This window comes from Rattus norvegicus, chromosome 3 (assembly GCF_021556685.1).
Source record: "Rattus norvegicus strain SHRSP/BbbUtx chromosome 3, alternate assembly SHRSP_T2T, whole genome shotgun sequence".
NCBI classification, from domain to species: domain Eukaryota; kingdom Metazoa; phylum Chordata; class Mammalia; order Rodentia; family Muridae; genus Rattus; species Rattus norvegicus.
The window spans coordinates 138,652,575-138,671,152 of NC_141536.1; the positions used below are offsets into that span (position 1 = coordinate 138,652,575).

At 41.0% G+C, this 18,578-nt stretch overlaps 1 protein-coding gene across 4 annotated transcripts in view; it reads right to left on the reverse strand.

Moving 5' to 3' along the window:
• Positions 1–18,578, reverse strand: part of Zfp120 (zinc finger protein 120) — a 69,049-nt gene that overhangs the window by 10,621 nt on the left and 39,850 nt on the right. The window contains exon 5 of one of the 4 annotated variants that reach the window (XM_087646144.1): positions 1,294–6,438. The exons of the other annotated variants lie outside the window; for them this stretch is intronic. Within the exon in view, the coding sequence (XP_087502270.1) occupies positions 6,407–6,438 (32 nt within the window). The 3' untranslated portion in view covers positions 1,294–6,406. Of the gene's footprint in view, positions 1–1,293; positions 6,439–18,578 lie in introns of those variants that run through there. 4 annotated transcript variants of the gene reach the window in all.

Here is an 18,578-nt window from a genome sequence, read left to right on the forward strand (position 1 = left end):
ATAGGATGGGTCTTTTCCTCTAGATATGAACCTGCAGTGATCTATTTCAGCAGAGTTCCCTATGCTGCATCTTCCATAACCATGTAGGATTTTTTCCTTGTCTCCATGGCCACAGGAGTTGTGTGATGTGAGGATGATGCAATGCTTTCAGGAGTTCAGGCTGAGAGCTAACCAAGGCACCTGGACATGTGTCACTTTTCAAAATTTTGATGGCCACCAGGTAGTCAGTGAAAGGAAAGAAATTCAAAGGGCCCTGAATCTAGGGTGTCATTTTGTTAAAATGTACTCTTTAGAGGAACTGGCCTTGAGTTCCCATATCAGCATCAGAATTGACTTTTGTTCAAAGACATGAAAAGTAGCAACAGCAAATATTGATGTTAGGGAACTGACATCTACACAGAATAAGTCACTTCATGGAATGTTCATAGATATAAATCCTAACATTAAAAGTCAGACATACTTAAAAAGCCTGTTAAAATAAAATTGAAAGGCTTTGGAATATAAGAACAAATCAAGGACAAACAGTGGGTGGTAATAATGAAGAAGGATCATAGTGGAAAATCAAGAAAGGGAAATAAAAATGAAAAGCCAGGCCAAAGAGTAATTTTATCTCATAGCACAAAAACTTGACAGTGTTAGCAAAGGCATCCCTCAACTAGGATAGACACTGATTTCAATCAAATTCTAGGAAATGATGATGTTGCATCAGATGTCACTTGAATCCAGGAAATCCTTGGAAAAGATTTTATAATTGAGACTCTTCTCGGTTTAAAAAAACTAAATAAGTTTATAGGCACATTGGATCTACTGAAATTGAACCAAGATGACAGAAAATGCTTATGCAGATAAATACAAGTCAGAATACCTCTAATAACAAAACCAAAACCTGTATCCTCAGAAAGGATACCCAAGACTAAATGCAGTCACCATGAATTCTCACAAAGGCTTAAAGAGCAGTGACAACATTTGATCCTCAGTCTACTCCCTTTAGTAGAAGGGAATGATGGCATCCATACACCCTCCACGAAGCCATTATTTTGCCAACTTCAAAGATGGATAAAGACAAAATAGGAAGCAAAATTATAATATAAATGCCTTAAAGAATATAGATGGGAAAGCCAAATCCTCAATACATGACTAAAGATGTTACTCAGTCACCAAAGTCCCTTCTAGTTAAGCATGAGCCCCAAGTTCAGCTCTTTAGCAGTGGTATAAAAAGTCAGGTGTGATGGATATACCACAGTGCCTACCAAACAGACCGTTGAGGTTAAAATCTAGCCACAATGTTTTCTTCATTATCAAATATTTATTCATTACATAATCATGCCTTTGTGTGATCTCAAGATTCGATCATCTCCAGAATTTGGTACCCAATTAAAACAATATTTTTAGCATTAGAGTTGTCTCTCATTCTCTTGAGACTTTTTCTGAGCCCGTGATTGATATTTCTTCATTATGGCACAGCCATTGGTATGCTATTATTTCTATGATGTTTGGCCTCTTTGTGGCATCTGAGTCACATCTCATTGTTTAGAACTTTCAGTTTTGACAGAGGTGATGAGGGATAAAAGCATTTCTGTACAAAAATAGCCATTTGATTGTTGAGTGCTCCATCTCTTTGAATGGGAGCAGCAAAGTCATTAAATGCCAGGTCCACACAAAGGCTAAGGATGTCATTGGGAAGCCTTTCATTCTTTCTGGTACTGAAACCCTCTAGGGTACAATATCCGTTCTTAGGCACTCAATGACCCTGTTGACATAGGAATTCCTGGGAGTCTGATTCTCTGGAAGATGGGCTGTTGCCATCTGAGACATATGCATTGGCTCTCACCCTGGGAATCCTTGTTGTAAAAATACATTTCATATATTTTAGGACAATGTGCTTGTGTCAGATTCTGAGAGCTTTTAGAGCTCACATCTTGGATTTGTACATATTTGAATTTTGTGAAGATGTGCTTGTTGATAAGCAATCTTTGTAATCCATTATTGTCTCACCTTTTCTGCAAGTTGTGTTCCTGAGGTGAAACATGTGCCCATACTGTGAGAAAGGTTTTAAATTGGAAGGTACTCTTGGGGAAGGAAGCAACTTGGGAGGCAGTTCAGAAGTTATTTTTCTACCCTGCCCTATAATATTGTCTAATTTCCACTGGTGCTGGGTGAATTTCTCATTCATGATCAAATGTTGGTGTTAAATGATCTTGAGCCATGTTTTATATTCTGGTTTTGGTATTTCATCAAATAGATTTTTAATGAGGAGCTGGACTTTTATTCCCTTGATATTCCTTGTGAGGACATGGGTGATGTGTCTTCTTCCTGACTCAGCCACGGGAATGCCTAGACCTGAATGTCTGTGGGCCTCTTCGTGTCATACAAAATCAATAATTGGTTAAAAAGAACTTTTATCTCTGGGGAGAGGTGATCAAGGAGACAAGATTTAGGAAAATTTCTGCCACTTGATCTTAGGATTCTCTGACATTCTGAATGGGATGTGTCTCAGCACAGAAATCTAGAGGACCTTTCAAATGTTCCACAGGTCAATGGAAAGCCTTTGATGCTATGTGTTACTGAACCAGGGGTAACTCACTGTAAGACACACCCTGGCACAGCCATCACAGGTGGTCCTGAGTCTGATTCCTTGCAGGATGGGGTGATGAGACGTCCATGCTTGTGCACTCACAAGAAAAGCCTTTCTCACTAGAAAAGATACTGTGCATCCTAGGAGGATCACTTTGTGTCTAGGTTCTGAGCACTATCAGTGACGACATCTTGGATTTGTTCCTACTAGACGTTTGTGAAAATGTGCTTGGTGAGAATAAAACCTTGGAACCCATGATGATCTCAGTCACCGTGCAATTAGTGTTCCAGAGTTTTAGAATATGTCCACGCTCCTGCCGGTGATGGTGGGAATGTTTTATATGGAAGCTTCTGTTCAAAAGATAAGACGGGACCCTGGTTCTGCTATTTGGAGACAGAGAAATATTGGGAGGTTGTGTAGTGGTTCATTGTACCTGCCCTCTACAGCAGCCAAATTTGCATTATCAGATGGACTTGTGACTCATGATTAAGTATGTTGACTTGCATGTTTGTAAATGTGTTATTTAAAGCATGTTTTAATATCCTGTATTTCATAACCCATTGACAATATTTCCAATAATGGGTAGTGATGCTTCTTAGAGAATTACTCTGACAAAATTCTCGATGTCTCTTGGTCAAGGCTCAGCTAGAGATATGCCATGATTTCATTGACTTTGGGCATCACTTTGGCATCCACGGTCCTTAAATGGTTAAGTATATCTATTAGCTTGGGGGAGAGGTGATCTGGGATACAAATTTTAGCATAAAAATCTGCCTTTAGATTTGCTCAGAGAAGACAGAATGGAAGAACTCTGTGCCTCCTAGAGCCTTTTCCTCTCTTGTCCAGATAGTTCAGATAGACTGGGTAACAAGAAGGGGAGAGGGGAGAAGAGAAAGGGAAGTGGATTTCCTCCTTAAAATTAGAAGAAGGTGGTGTGGTTGTGAATGTGACATTGTACTACTCTGTCCTTTATTGTGCTCAAATTTGCTCTATCAAGAGGACTTCATTTTCAGAATTAAGGTAAGTTGTCATTACATGGTTGTGCTTTTGACATTTCACAACCTGTTTGACATCCTTTATTACCAAACCCATTGAAATTTTTCTGATGCTACCTTTGGGTAGGGTCCATCTGGATTTCTTGTGCAGAAACCTTTGATGAGTCTACATCAGGAGACATCCACAGTTTTACTATGCACTGATGATTGCTAAGCTAATAGGTTTTTAAACGCTTGGAAGAAAGGATGAGCTGCTCATACAAAGAACAAATTCTATATTCTTATTTGAATTTTCTGTCTCCCTTAAATAAGAAAACTTATCCCTGAAAAGCAGAGGACCCCTCCAAGGCTGCAGATTTCAGTGAGAAGCCCTTCAGATTGTGTGATACTGTGTATGTGTGGCACAAAGTATTCTGTCTGATTCACCCCCTTGAACTGGCACCAGAGGTGCTCCTGAGCATCTCTTTCCCTTCAGGATGGGCTGTTGTCTTTTGTGGATTCTATGCTTGTGCTCTTCCTCCAATTCATCAAGGAAACCATGATTGTGCTTGGGTTCTTAGTGCTGTCAGTAGTAATAGCATTGGTGGAAATGTGTGACTACCGCTGGTTGATAAAAATTACTCCAAGCTTGTGCTCCACTCAGTCTCTCTGCAAGTCCTATTTTTGAGATGAGTCATAAATCAGATCTCTTTTAGGACTGCCCTCTTCAGTGTACATGAAGTAAGGGGCACCCCCTATCTCATACAGCCCTTTTTCTTGTCTCCTAACTGCTCAAGTAGAGGGTCCCTAGATATTATGGCAACTGGAGAAACACTGGTTAGCCTCTTTACAAGCCAAGGAAGGTTGAGAGGTTTTACAGGTGTCCTTGTTCCCTCCCCACAGTGTGTTAAAATTTTCAATGGCAGATGAAACTCTTACTTATGATTAAATATGTAGCCATGCATTTTTTCTTGTTTTGAAGCATATTTGATACCCTGTATCTCATACCAACTCCATGTAAATTATTTGTAATTCAGATTTGTAATCTGGTTCCCTCTGGATTTCTACTGAGGGTCTTTTTGTCTTCAGCTTGGTGCATCTGCAAGGTGTGGCAGGCCTTCCATTTTTATGGCGCTCTTTTGGACATCCTCTGTCAGGAACTAAGTACATTGTCAATGTCTATTTGGTGATATGATAGGTGAAGTAGAGGTAAAGATTTCAGGATGAAATATTCCATTTATTCTTTGAATTTTCTTTTACTCTGAATGGGAGATACCCAGTTAGTAGAGAATACCACTCCAAGGTTCCAGATGTCAGGAGGAAGTGCTTCCAAATGTGTGCCTTTCTGGGACACAACATTCAGTCTAATACAAACCCTGGTTCTAATACTGGAAGTGCTCCAGAGGGTGTGTTTCTTGGAGGATGGGCTGCTAACTTTGGAGTCTTTTATGCTTGTGCTCTTACTCTTGTCTATTTCTCTGGAAAATAAAGCCATCCTTCTACAAAAGGGAATGTGCCTGTGTCTAGGTTCTGAGCTATGAGTGGTCACACCTTGGGTTTTTCATGTTTGATGTTTGTGAAGATGAATACTCTGCAAACCTGCTCAGTATCAGTGAATCCTTGGAGCTGGTGCTGCTGTTCTGTCTCTCAGGATCTCCTGTTCCTCAGATTAGGATAATGTCCATGCTGTGAGGAGCTTTTGCCTTATACAGTCTTTTTAAAGGAAGAAAGATTGGAAGGCACATTATTTCCTCATGCCATTTCCTCTCATCTCCAGGCAGCTCTGGAAGAGTTGGTGAAAAGAAGGTTTGAAGGGAAGGACATTGTTTCCCCTCAGAGGCAACGGGAAGTAGGGAGGTTTTTGTGTGTACTTGTACAGCTCTGGCCTTTCTTGTAGTTACATTTACACTGCCAGGTAAACTTCTACTCTTTAATTGTCTGCCATTAAACAGTCATATTTTTTGTTGCTTTAAAGAATCTGTGAATTTATAGGTTCGGTAAGTCACTAAAAAAATTCTAATGCTTATTTGAGATCAGGGTTCTCTAGGGATTACTTCTGAGAAAATCCTTGTTGAGTCTTCATCATATCTAAGCAATGGATGGATCATAAGTCCAAGCATTATATGACTTTGTATGATTTCATCTTTAGTTACTGATTCATTAGGTCTTCAAGTTCTTTGTAGAGGTGATCTGACATACAAGTTGGCTTCCATTAAAAATCTGGCTTTTGATCTTCAAATTTTCTGCCTCTATGAATGAGTGGTGTCCAGTCTCTAAAAAGTGGAGGATCAAAACAAGTTCTGGGTTGTCAGAGGGAACCCCCCCTTTGCTCTTGAACATCTCAAGAGAAAAGTATTCAGTGGTTTCATTGACGTTCTTATCCCTTTACTCAGAGGTGAGTCTTTTTCCCATACCAAAATCACTAAGTTTAATGAACCCCTTCTAGGCTACTGAGATGTTTAGATGCTTAATAACTCACTTGGAAATATGGTGGATATGTGAAGGTTAGATAGCCATACAGACTTCACCAAATATCATTTGTGCCGCCTCCCCCTCCTCCTCCAGACACCCACATTTAGGGACATGTTTCAGAAGGATTAACTTTACTTCATGTTCCATAACCAGGTAGGATTTCTTCTTGGTCTCCATGACTTGTAGCAATTGTTTGGTGTGAAAATGATGTAACGATTTCAGGAGCTCAGTATCAGAGCTAATCAGGGAGTCTGTACACTTGCCTCCTCTCAGTATTTGGATGAGCACTAAGGTCTCAGTCCTAAGATGGAAAGCCAAAGGTCCCCGAAACAAGGATGCCCATGTCATAATTTTTAGCGAAATGTTTTCTTCAAAAGAACTGGCATTAAGCTCCGTTGACATTTTCAAAATTTGCTTCTGTTGGTAAAAGTGATCAGTTACATTATCAAATAAAGATGTAGATAAATACATCAGAATAAATCAGTTATAGGAATGATTATATTTATAAATCCCAACATTAAACATCAGTTATAACTAAAAGAAGTGTAGTGCTGAGGAAGTGTTTGTGATTCGTGATTCCCCCACACCCTTTCCACAAAAAGCACAGAGAGAAGCTGATCTGATGCAACATACAGCAGGGTCTTTATTCTGTTAGTCTTACCTCTGGCCCCTCAGCTCACCTCTGGCACTTGGGAAGGTTTTGAGGAGAGACAGGTGCCCTGAATATCTATTCAGGTAAGGTTTTATTAGTATGCAGGAAGCAGGAGTCAGTGTGAAAGCATCTCATTGGATCTAATTGGAGAACTACCCTGGACTTTAACATAATTGGCTGCTACTGGGACTCATATCATAAACTTAATTTCTGCTTCCTTACACATGTCATTAGGCAGGGGATGGGCTTGTAATCTGAAGGTACAGATTTTTGGGGGAATAACCTGGAGACACTGGTCTTGTTAGAGGTGTAACCAGGAGATGCAGGTCTTGAGGTTTAGCCTAAAGACTGAAGCTAGACTTGGGTTTTGTTGGACATTTACCTAAGTTCAAACTTAGGTAAGATTCTCTAAAATGCAGTCTGAATTTAAAAGATTTGGCCTCTCATCCCCCTCCCCCTGACCCTTTCCATTATGACCTAAAAGCCCAATAATCGAACTTCCTGAAGCTTTATGGAAAAGTTAGTAACAGGGCTATGTCTTTGTGGTGTCCCTGGGGCATGAGTAGGGACCCATCACTGGGAGACAGGAAAGAGTTCTGAGGCTGAATTCTCCTCCTGCTAGCCAGGGTGTTCTTCTACTGGAATCAAACATGCAGTGCACCCACACTGTAACTCTGTAGCACAGGAACCACTTCAAGGAGGCTCTAGTGACCCCTGGCAGTGTCTGTTGACTAGGGCCCAATCTCCTGGATAAATTTGGTGGAGCTTTAGAAGTAGACCTGTTTTATAGAAAGCAGGAAGTTTAAATGTGTACCCACTGAACGCCCTCAAATTCATATAATAATTCACAATAGTCTATAATAGTCTGTTTCTGTAATAAGTTCTGTCAGCAGGTGAAGCAAACATAACTTTCAAAGGGGTGAGTGCAATCTGGTATGGGGAGTTCTGTACTCTATAAAGGATTAAGAGGAGAAGAGTCACCCAGCCACACACAGTCTTTAAGGTTAATTTAGTTAGTCGTTTTTGAGGGTTCTTTTTATCTTCTGAATTTACCCTGAACTCTGGAGCCTATAAGCACAGTGAAGATTCCACTCAATCTCTAGAATATTAGCTAATCTCTAACTTACCTGGGATATAACTATAGGTCCATTGTCAAAGCCTGTAAGCTTAGAAAACCTATACCTTGGAAGAATTTTAGTATTCTCTTTGGTATCCTCTACACAGTCTCAAGTTTATGTGGGAAAGTCTCAGGCCATCCTGAAAAGGTTTCTATAAATACCAGCAAATATTTGTGTCCTAATTTTCCTGATTTTACCTCCATGAAGTCCATTTCCTGATATACTCCTGGCTTAGTGCTTTGATATTGAATAATGGGGTTTCTTTTACTGGCAGCTGCATTGGTCACTTGACAGACATTATAGTTTTTAACAATTTCAACTTTTTTTGAATTGGCATCTTGAATTCTGATATGGGACTGGTAGACTAGGTCCCGCATTCTCCAGGCCTCTCTGTATGAAGAAAATGGATCTTTTTTAAGTGTGCATAAACTTATTTTCTCTGGTACAATTAGTTTGTAGTCAGGTGTCCTCTGTCATCTTTTATGACACTCAGACATGGCCAGGATTTTGGCACAGATCATATATTCTGTGTGGTCAAAGAGTGTGGAATCTACTGGTTCTGGGGCAATCAAGGGCATGAAGGGCCCAATTTCTAGGGCCACCACTGGGATGTTGTGTTGCCCTTTGGGTTGGAGTTTAGACCTTCCTTCTGTTGTCAGAAGGCTTCTCTCCCTATAAATAGCACCATAGATGAGTGGTAAGAAAGGCACAATGGCTTTTTGTGTCTCTTGTTTTTCTCAGCACTTAATGCCTTGCTCAGAGCTCCAGTTCAGCTTTCTTGGCTGACATTCCTGCCATTACTGGCTTTGCCCATATGATCTCAGTTTTTTAATCCACCACTGTCTGAACATACTAATGTCCATCCTGAATGAGGCTGTTGCCATTAGTGAACCATGTTATCTCTGCATCCATTGAGGGGGTATTTTGGTCCCATGGATGCAGGCCAAAATGTCCAAGCAGTCATGCAGAGGCCTATAGATTAAGGTCAGGGTCTGGCAGCAGAGCAGCTGAAAAGTTATCCTGGGGGCATTCAAGAGTCTGGTAATGAGTCATTCTGGCATTATATTTAACCAGGAGGTGCTTACACTGATATGTAAATGAGATGGGAGGCAGCTTCTGGCAATTGGTTTCAGACTGACCATTAGTTGACACCAGAGCCCTGTGTCTGAGTATGAATCAGCTGTGTCTAGGAAGATCACCTATAGTTGGCATAGTGAGGCCTTCTTAGTGGAGGCTCAATAGTCCAAATTTTTCAGGATCTCTAAGAAGTCCCGTTTGTTTGTTTGTTTGTTTGTTTGTTTGTTTGTTTCATTTCTGTTGCCACCAGGAAGTCATTTATAAACTGATGAAGAGACTTTATCTTAAGGTTTTAGGTAGACAGGATGTTGAACTTTATTAATTATTAACAAAATTCTTATGGGTTTCCTTTTTACTTTTAGGGTTACTCTGGACTTGGAGAGGGGATCCCAATTCCATTCCCCCAATCTTCATCTTCTAAGGAAATGGTTTGGACAGCATTCTTCTTCTTAGGACATTCCCTGTCCCAATGGCTATCAGACTTACAATATGCATATTGTTTCTTTCTCAAGTTGGGGTATTCTCAATCCTTGTCCCACCTCCTTACCTCCTTCTTTTGATGCTATGCGATTTAGGAGTCTCCTAAGATCTTCTGGTTTGGCCATGGCTACCAACTGGATCTCTGCCAGGTTTTGAGTCTACTGCTTTCTGTCCTCTCATCTGATTCTTTTCTGAAATTTTTCTCCCATTAAATATTCTCTCTGCCACTCCCACTAAGTCCTTCAGACTCCTCTTTCGTAACCACCCAACCCTCTGGAAATTTCTCTTAATATATGGTGCTACCTGATTAATAAACCTAGAGCAACTGCTGCCTTTGCTTCCAGTGGTGATTCAGGGTTCATCGTGGTGCATTGTTGAAATGCCTCCATGACCCTCTCTAAGAAATCTGTGTGGCTTTCATTTTTCTCCCTGCCTAATGTCATACAAATTTGTGAACCATCTTGCAGTTGTGTTGAGACCTGCCAAGAGAGCCTGATGATGGACCAAGAGCTTCTTCTTACCTCTAATTGTATTAAAATCTCAGTCTGGGTGATTTAGGAGGAAGCAAGTATCAATAGCTGCTTCTTTGAGGGTAGGCTCTTCTATGTGGCCAGGAACCAGCTGCCTGGTCTCTTTTGTGGTGAAGTGAACTTGTAAAATATGGGAGAGGCAGACTGTCTCATGTTAATATGTTCTTCAAAGTTAAGTCACATCATCAAAGTCATATCTTAAGGAGAAACACAAACACAACACACAAAACTATAAATTTATATGCAAAGCCCCACTCCATAAGAAGGGGTTCATATCTGATACTTTAAGTCTGGACAAAAACCTGGAAATGTGGTGGTCATAAGTCAAAATGGAGAATAGCTTCTATTCTTTTATTAGATGGATTAGATGTTCCTATCATACTGCCTTCTGAACAAGTGTGGTTTTAATGCCATAGATTGACAAAGTTGTCAGGATCAACTCAACCACCAGTGAAGCTCTTGAGATGAAAGGACTGTTGCTGTGACACAGTGGCCTAATTCTTAACCATAAGTGGATAGGTATGCTACCCTTCCATGGCTCAGGGACCATTCTGAAAGAGGTGGCAGAAAGAATGTAAGAGCTGCAGGATGAGGGTAAAATGCTGTGTAGCTGAGAGTTTGAACCATTGCACCCTACACAGAAGCTCCTTAGTCAGGAGGCAAATTAGTCAAAGTAGCTTCAGAAATTCCTTGAAACTAACCAGATTGACTAGGGCACCCCTCTCAAGAGTAAAGAACAATGGCTGCTGAGAGTTTCTTCAGTGAGGCAAGCCTTCAAAGAATCCTTTCTGACAAAGCAAATCTGTAAAGACTCTAAGAAAAGACCAGCTGTTTCGCAGAAGCAGAAAGCAGCTGAACTGACTAGGAGTCTCTTCAAAGTACCTGTTCCAACCAACTGAGGTACCTCAAAGAACACTCTCCCACTTGTGGTGTCTGTAGGCTGTGGAGTGTGCTGCCACTTCCCAACTTTTGTGAGATCTCACCTGTGATTTGTTGTACTTAGTGATACCTCTGCCTTTGAACAATTTCTACTCCTGTAAGTAACCCCAATAAAAGTCTTTGTTCACCAGGGTGGAATTTGTTCCTATCTATACTTTGTTCTGACCTTTTCTCCCTATCTGGGGTGAATAGTCATTTGTGTTGTGTCTCAAAGAGTAAGTCTGACACAAAAGTCTGAAACTCCATTCCAGTTCGACCATCTGTATGGAAAGGCACAGCACAAAATATAGCACATTTTATAGGACTAAGCCTGGTGTCCCACATCTGTAATACCAGTGTTTAGGAAGAGGAGGCAGCAGGATCATAAGTATTAGGCTGGAACACCTGCTCATTCAAAACCCCATTTGCACTCCACCCCCAGTCCTACCTCACATGGAAAACTCTCAATGCCAGGTTGGAGAAAACAGTTGGGCCAACATGTCGTCACTCGTAGTCCCTTGACTTTCCATCAACCCACCCCAGAGTGCTCACACAGGGTCAGATCTTGACCAGGTTTGGCCCCAGCTCCTACCTTACACATCGTCACCACCCCAAGACCCATAAAACCTCCTTGCTTTTACCTAGAAGTGTGAGTTCACTGTCCTTCACCTGTGAGGTCTCTGAACACAATGGAGAGCTGCTTCCTAATAAACCTGCCTTTTTCTATTTTTAATATGCTCTAATCTGGTTTATGTCTGTGTCACCAAGGGAGAGAGAAAAAGTCTATCAACAATCTTGGGGCCAGTCTGAATTTTATACCCAGTTCCATGTTGATATTTTCTATGAAAGGTCACCCTGTGTTTATCACAAAAAAAAAAGGAAACAATGAATGAAAACACCCTAGACACAGGACTTTTAGAAACATATAAGGTAAGTTTCTAACACCACCACACAAGAAAAAGGGAAATGAAGAAATCTCCAATAGTTCCTGAACTGAATTATAAAGTTGAGATTCTGGTTAATGCAATGTAACAATTACCATGCCACAGAGCTCAGAAGAAGAGAGTAACTGCACAGAATGAACCCTCCGGGTCTTTCTTGAAATTTTTCTTTGTTTCATTTTTTTGCTCCATCTTTATTAAATTGGGTATTTCTTATTTACATTTCAATTGTTATTCCCTTTCCTGGTTTCCAGGCCAACAACCCCCAACCCTTCCCCCTCCCCTTCGATATGGGTGTTCCCCTCCTCATCCTCCCCACATTACCGCCCTCCCTCCAACAATCACATTCACTGGGGGTTCAGTCTTAGCAGGACCCAGGGCTTCCCCTTCCACTGGTGCTCTTACTAGGCTATTCATTCCTACCTATGAGGATGGAGACCAGGGTCAGTCCATGTATAGTCTTTGGGTAGTGGCTTAGTCCCTGGAAGCTCTGGTTGGTTGGCATTGTTGCTCATATGGGGTCTCAAGCCCCTTCACGCTCTTTCAGCCCTTTCTCTGATTCCTTCAACGGGGGTCCCAGTCTCAATTCAGTGGTTTGCTGCTGGTATTCGCCTCTGTATTTGCCATACTCTGGCTATGTCTCTCAGGAGAGATCTACACCTGGTTCCTGCCAGCCTGCACTTCTTTGCTTCATCCATCTTGTCTAGTTTGGTGGCTGTATACGTATGAGCCACATGTGGGGCAGGCTCTGAATGGGCATTCCTTCAGCCTCTGTTCCAAACTTTGCCTCCCTATTCCCTCCCAAGGGTATTCTTGTTCCCCTTTTAAAGAAGGAGTGAAGCATTCGCATTTTGGTCATCCTTCCTGAGTTTCACCTGTTCTGTGCATCTAGGGTAATTCGAGCATTTGGACTAATATCCACTTATCAATGAGTGCATACCATGTGTGATTTTCTGTGATTGGGTTACCTCGCTCAGGATATTTTCCAGTTCCATCCATTTGCCTATGAATTTCATAAAGTCATTGGTTTTGATAGCTGAGTAGTACTCCATTGTGTAAATGTACCACATTTTCTGTATCCATTCCTCTGTTGAAGGGCATCTGGGTTCTTTCCAGCTTCTGGCTATTATAAATAAAGCTGCTATGAACATAGTGGAGCACGTGTCTTTGTTTATGTTGGAGCATCTTTTGGGTATATGCCCAAGAGAGGTATGTCTGGGTCCTAGGTAGTGCAATGTCCAATTTTCTGAGGAACCTCCAGACTGATTTCCAGAATGGTTGTATCAGTCTGCAATCCCACCAACAATTTCATTAGATGCTGAGAAAGCTTTGGCAAAATCCAACACCCCTTCATGATAAAAGTCCTGGAAAGAATAGGAATTCAAGGCCCATACCTAAACATAGTAAAAGCCATATACAGCAAACCAATAGCTAACTAAATGGAGAGAAACTTGAAGTAATCCAACAAAAATCAGGGACTAGACAAGGCTGCCCAGTCTCTCCCTACTTATTCAACATAGTTCTTGAAGTCCTAGCCAGAGCAATCAGACAACAAAAGGAGATAAACGGATACAGATTGGAAAGGAAGAGGTCAAAATATCACTATTTGCAGATGACATGATAGTATATTTAAGTGATCCCAAAAGTTCCACCAGAGAACTACTAAACCTGATAAACACCTTCAGCAAAGTGACTGGGTATAAAAGTAACTCTTTGTTTCATTTCTATGTGTTGTTTACATGTTTACATATACACTACCTGCCTTGCCTACTTGATGCTGGCAAGGCTAGGAAAGGGCAACATATCCACTGGAACTGATGTTATAGATGGCTGTGATCTGTATGTGTGTGCTGGATATTGACCCAAGATCATCTTCATGAACAGCCAAAGTTTTATTTTTGTTTTTTTTTTTTTGCAATTTAAAAATTTTATTTTTCTTTGATATTATGTATTTACATTTCAAATGTTAACCCCTTTCCTCCCTCCCAAACCCCAACCACTTCCCCTGCTTTTATCAAATGCTCCCACACCCACCCAGCCAACTCAACCTCAATGACGGCATTACCATGCCTTGGGGAAACAAGCCATCACAGGACCATGGGCTTTTCCTCCTATAGATGGTGGACAATGCCATCCTCTGCTACTTATGTGACTGGAGTCATGGGTCCCTCTATATGTACTCATTGGTTGGTGGTTTAGTCCCTGGGAGCTCTGGTGGGGTCTGGTTGGTTGATACTTTTCTTCTTCCTATGAGAACGCAAACCCCTTCAGCTTCTTCAGTCTTTTTTTTTAACTCTTCCATTGGGGTCCCCTTATTCCGTCCAATGGTTAGCTGCAAGAATCCTCCTCTGTATCTGTGGGGTTCTGGCAGAGCTTCTCAGGAGACAACCATATCTGGCTCCTGTCAGCAAGCACTTCTTGTCATCAGGAATAGTGACTAAGTTTGGTGGCTGCATATCAAATGGATCCCCAGGTGGGGCAATCTCAGATGACCTTTTCATCAGTCGCTGGTCCATCTTTGTCCCTGTATTTCCTCCTGTGTATATTTTGTTCTTCCTTCTAAGAAGGAATGAAGCATCCACATTACGGTCTTCCTTCATTATTAGCTTCGTGTGTTCTGTGGATTGTACCTTGGGTAATCTGAGTTTTTAGTCAAATATCCACTTATCAGTGAGTTCATACCATGTATGATTTTTTATGATTTGTTTACCTCTTTCAGGATGATATGTTCTAGTTCCATCCATTTGCCTATGAGTTTCATGAAGTCATTGTTTTTGATAGCTGAGTAATATTCCATTGTGTAGATGTACCACATTTTCTGTATCCATTCCTATGTTGAAGGGGATCTGAGTTCTTTCCAGGTCCTAGATATTGTAAATAAGGTTGTTATGAACATAGTGGAGCATGTGACCTTGTTATATGTTGGAGCATCTTTTGGGTATATGCCCAAGAGAGGTATAGCTGGGTCCTCAGGTAGTTCAATGTCCAATTTTCTGAGGAACCTCCACAATGATTTCCAGAGTGGTTGTCCCAGTATTCAATCCCACCAACAATGGAGGAGTGTTCCTCTTTCTAGACATCCTCGCCAGTATCTGTGCTCAACTGAGTTTTTTTTTTTATTAACTTGAGTATTTCTTATATACATTTCAAGTGTTATTCCCTTTCCCGGTTTCCAAGCCAACATCCCCCTAACCCCTCCACCTCCCCTTCTTTATGGGTGTTCCCCTCCCCATCATCCCCCCATTGCCGCCCTCACTGCAACAATCTAGTTCACTGGGGGTTCAGTCTTAGCAGGACCCAGGGCTTCCCCTTCCACTGGAGCTCTTACTAGGATATTCATTGCTACCTCTGGGGTCAGAGTCCAGGGTCAGTCCATGTATAGTCTTTGGGTAGTGGCTTAGTCCCTGGAAGCTCTGGTTGCTTGGCATTGTTGTACATATGGGGTCTCGAGCCCCTTCAAGCTCTTCCAGTTCTTTCTCTGATTCCTTCAACGGGGGTCCTGTTCTCAGTTCAGTGGTTTGCTGCTGGCATTCGCCCCTGTGTTTGTTTATTCTGGCTGTGTCTCTCAGGAGCGATCTACATCTGGCTCCTGTCGGCCTGCACTTCTTTGGTTCATCCATCTTGTCTAATTGGATGGCTGTATATGTATGGGCCACCTGTGAGGCAGGCTCTGAATGGCTGTTCCTTCTGTGTCTGTTTTAATCTTTGCCTCTCTATTCCCTGCCAAGGGTATTCTTGTTCCACTTTTAAAGAAGGAGTGAAGCATTCACATTTTGATCATCCGTCTTGAGTTTCATTTGTTCTATGCATCTAGGGTACTTCAAGCATTTGGGCTAATAGCCACTTATCAATGAGTGCATACCATGTGTGTTTTTCTGTGATTGGGTTACCTCACTCACGATGATATTTTCCAGTTCCAACCATTTGCCTACGAATTTCATAAAGTCATTGTTTTTGATAGCGGAGTAATATTCCATTGTGTAGATGTACCACATTTTCTGTATCCATTCCTCTGTTGAAGGGCATCTGGGTTCTTTCCAGCTTCTGGCTATTATAAATAAGGCTGTGATGAACATAGTGGAGCACGTGTCTTTTTTATATCTTTTGGGTATATGCCCAAGAGAGGTATAGCTGGATCCTCAGGCAGTTCAATGTCCAATTTTCTGAGGAACCTCCAGACTGCTTTCCAGATGGTTTTACCAGTCTGCAATCCCACCAAGAGTGGAGGAGTGTTCCTCTTTCCCTGCATCCTCGCCAGCATCTGCTGTCACCTGAGTTTTTGATCTTAGCCATTCTCACTGGTGAGAGGTGAAATCTCAGGGTTGTTTTGATTTGCATTTCCCTTATGACTAAAGATGTTGAACATTTCTTTAGGTGTTTCTCAGCCATTCGGCATTCCTCAGCTGTGAATTCTTTGTTTAGCTCTGAACCCCATTTTTAATAGGGTTATTTGTCTCCCTGCGGTCTAACTTCTTGAGTTCTTTGTATATTTTGGATATAAGGCCTCTATCTGTTGTAGATTGGTAAAGACCTTTCCCAATCTGTTGGTTGCCGTTTTGTCCTAACCACAGTGTTCTTTGCCTTACAGAAGCTTTGCAGTTTTATGAGATCCCATTTCTTGATTCTTGATCTTAGAGCATAAGCCATTGGTGTTTTGTTCAGGAAATTTTTTCCAGTGCCCATATGTTCCAGGTGGGTCCCTAGTTTTTCTTCTATTAGTTTGAGTATATCTGGTTTGATGTGGAGGTCCTTGATCCACTTGGACTTAAGCTTTGTACAGGGTGATAAGCATGGATCGATCTGCATTCTTCTACATGTTGACCTCCAGTTGAACCAGCACCATTTGCTGAAAATGCTACCTTTTTTCCATTTGATGGTTTTGGCTCCTTTGTCAAAAATCAAGGGCCCATAGGTGTGTGGGTTCATTTCTGGGTCTTCAATTCTGTTTCATTGGTCTATCTGTCTGTCTCTGTACCAATACCATGCAGTTTTTATCACTATTGCTCTGTAATACTGCTTGAGTTCAGGGATAGTGATTCCCCCTGAAGTCCTTTTATTGTTGCGGATAGTTTTAGCTATCCTGGGTTTTTTGTTATTCTCTCTAACTCTTTGAAGAATTGGATTGGTATTTTGATGGGGATTGCATTGAATCTGTAGATCGCTTTTGGTAAAATGCCCATTTTTACTATATTAATCCTGCCAATCCATGAGCATGGGAGATCTTTCCATCTTCTGAGGTCTTCTTCAATTTCTTTCTTCAGAGTCTTGAAGTTCTTATTGTACAAATCTTTTACTTGCTTGGTTAAAGTCACACCGCGGTACTTTATATTATTTGGGTCTATTATGAAGGGTGACGTTTCCCTAATTTCTTTCTCGGCTTGTTTCTCTTTTGTGTAGAGGAAGGCTACTGATTTATTTGAGTTAATTTTATACCCAGCCACTTTGCTGAAGTTGTTTATCAGCTTTAGTAGTTCTCTGGTGGAACTTTTGGGATCACTTAAATATACTATCATATCATCTGCAAATAGTCATATTTTGACCTCTTCTTTTCCGATCTGTATCCCCTTGATCTCCTTTTCTTGTCTGATTGCTCTGGCTAGAACTTCAAGAACTATATTGAATAAGTAGGGAGAGAGTGGGCAGCCTTATCTAGTCCCTGATTTTAGTGGGATTGCTTCAAGTTTCTCTCCATTTAGTTTAATGTTAGCAACTGGTTTGCTGTATATGGCTTTTACTATGTTTACGTATGGGCCTTGAATTCCTATTCTTTCCAGGACTTTTATCATGAAGGGGTGTTGAATTTTGTCAAATGCTTTCTCAGCATCTAATGAAATGATCATGTGGTTTTGATCTTTCAGTTTGTTTATATAATGGATCACGTTGATGGTTTTCCGTATATTAAACCATCCCTGCATGCCTGGGATGAAGCCTACTTGATCATGTTGGATGATTGTTTTGATGTGCTCTTGAATTCGGTTTGCCAGAATTTTATTGAGTATTTTTGCGTCGATATTCATAAGGGAAATTGGTCTGAAGTTCTCTTTCTTTGTTGGGTCTTTGTGTGGTTTAGGTATAAGAGTAATTGTGGCTTCATAGAAGGAATTCAGTAGTGCTCCAGATGTTTCAATTTTGTGGAATAGTTTGGATAGTATTAGTATGAGGTCTTCTATGAAGGTCTGATAGAATTCTGCACTAAACCCATCTGGACCTGGGCTCTTTTTGGTTGGGATACCTTTAATGACTGCTTCTATTTCCTTAGGAGTTATGGGGTTGTTTAACCGGTTTATCTGTTCCTGATTTAACTTCGGTACCTGGTATCTGTCTAGGAAATTGTCCATTTCCTGCAGATTTTCAAGTTTTGTTGAATATAGGCTTTTATAGTAAGATCTGATGATTTCTTGAATTTCCTCTGAATCTGTAGTTATGTCTCCCTTTTCATTTCTGATTTTGTTAATTTGGACACACTCTCTGTGTCCTCTCGTTAGTCTGGCTAAGGGTTTATCTATCTTGTTGATTTTCTCAAAGAACCAACTTTTGGTTCTGTTGATTCTTTCTATGGTCCTTTTTGTTTCTACTTGGTTGATTTCAGCTCTGAGTTTGATTATTTCCTGCCTTCTACTCCTCCTGGGTGTATTTGCTTCTTTTTGTTCTAGAGCTTTTAGGTGTGCTGTCAAGCTGCTGACATATGCTCTCTCCTGTTTCTTTCTGCAGGCACTCAGAGCTATGAGTTTTCCTCTTAGCACAGCTTTCATTGTGTCCCATAAGTTTGGGTATGTTGTACCTTCATTTTCATTAAATTCTAAAAAGTCTTTAATTTCTTTCTTTATTTCTTCCTTGAACA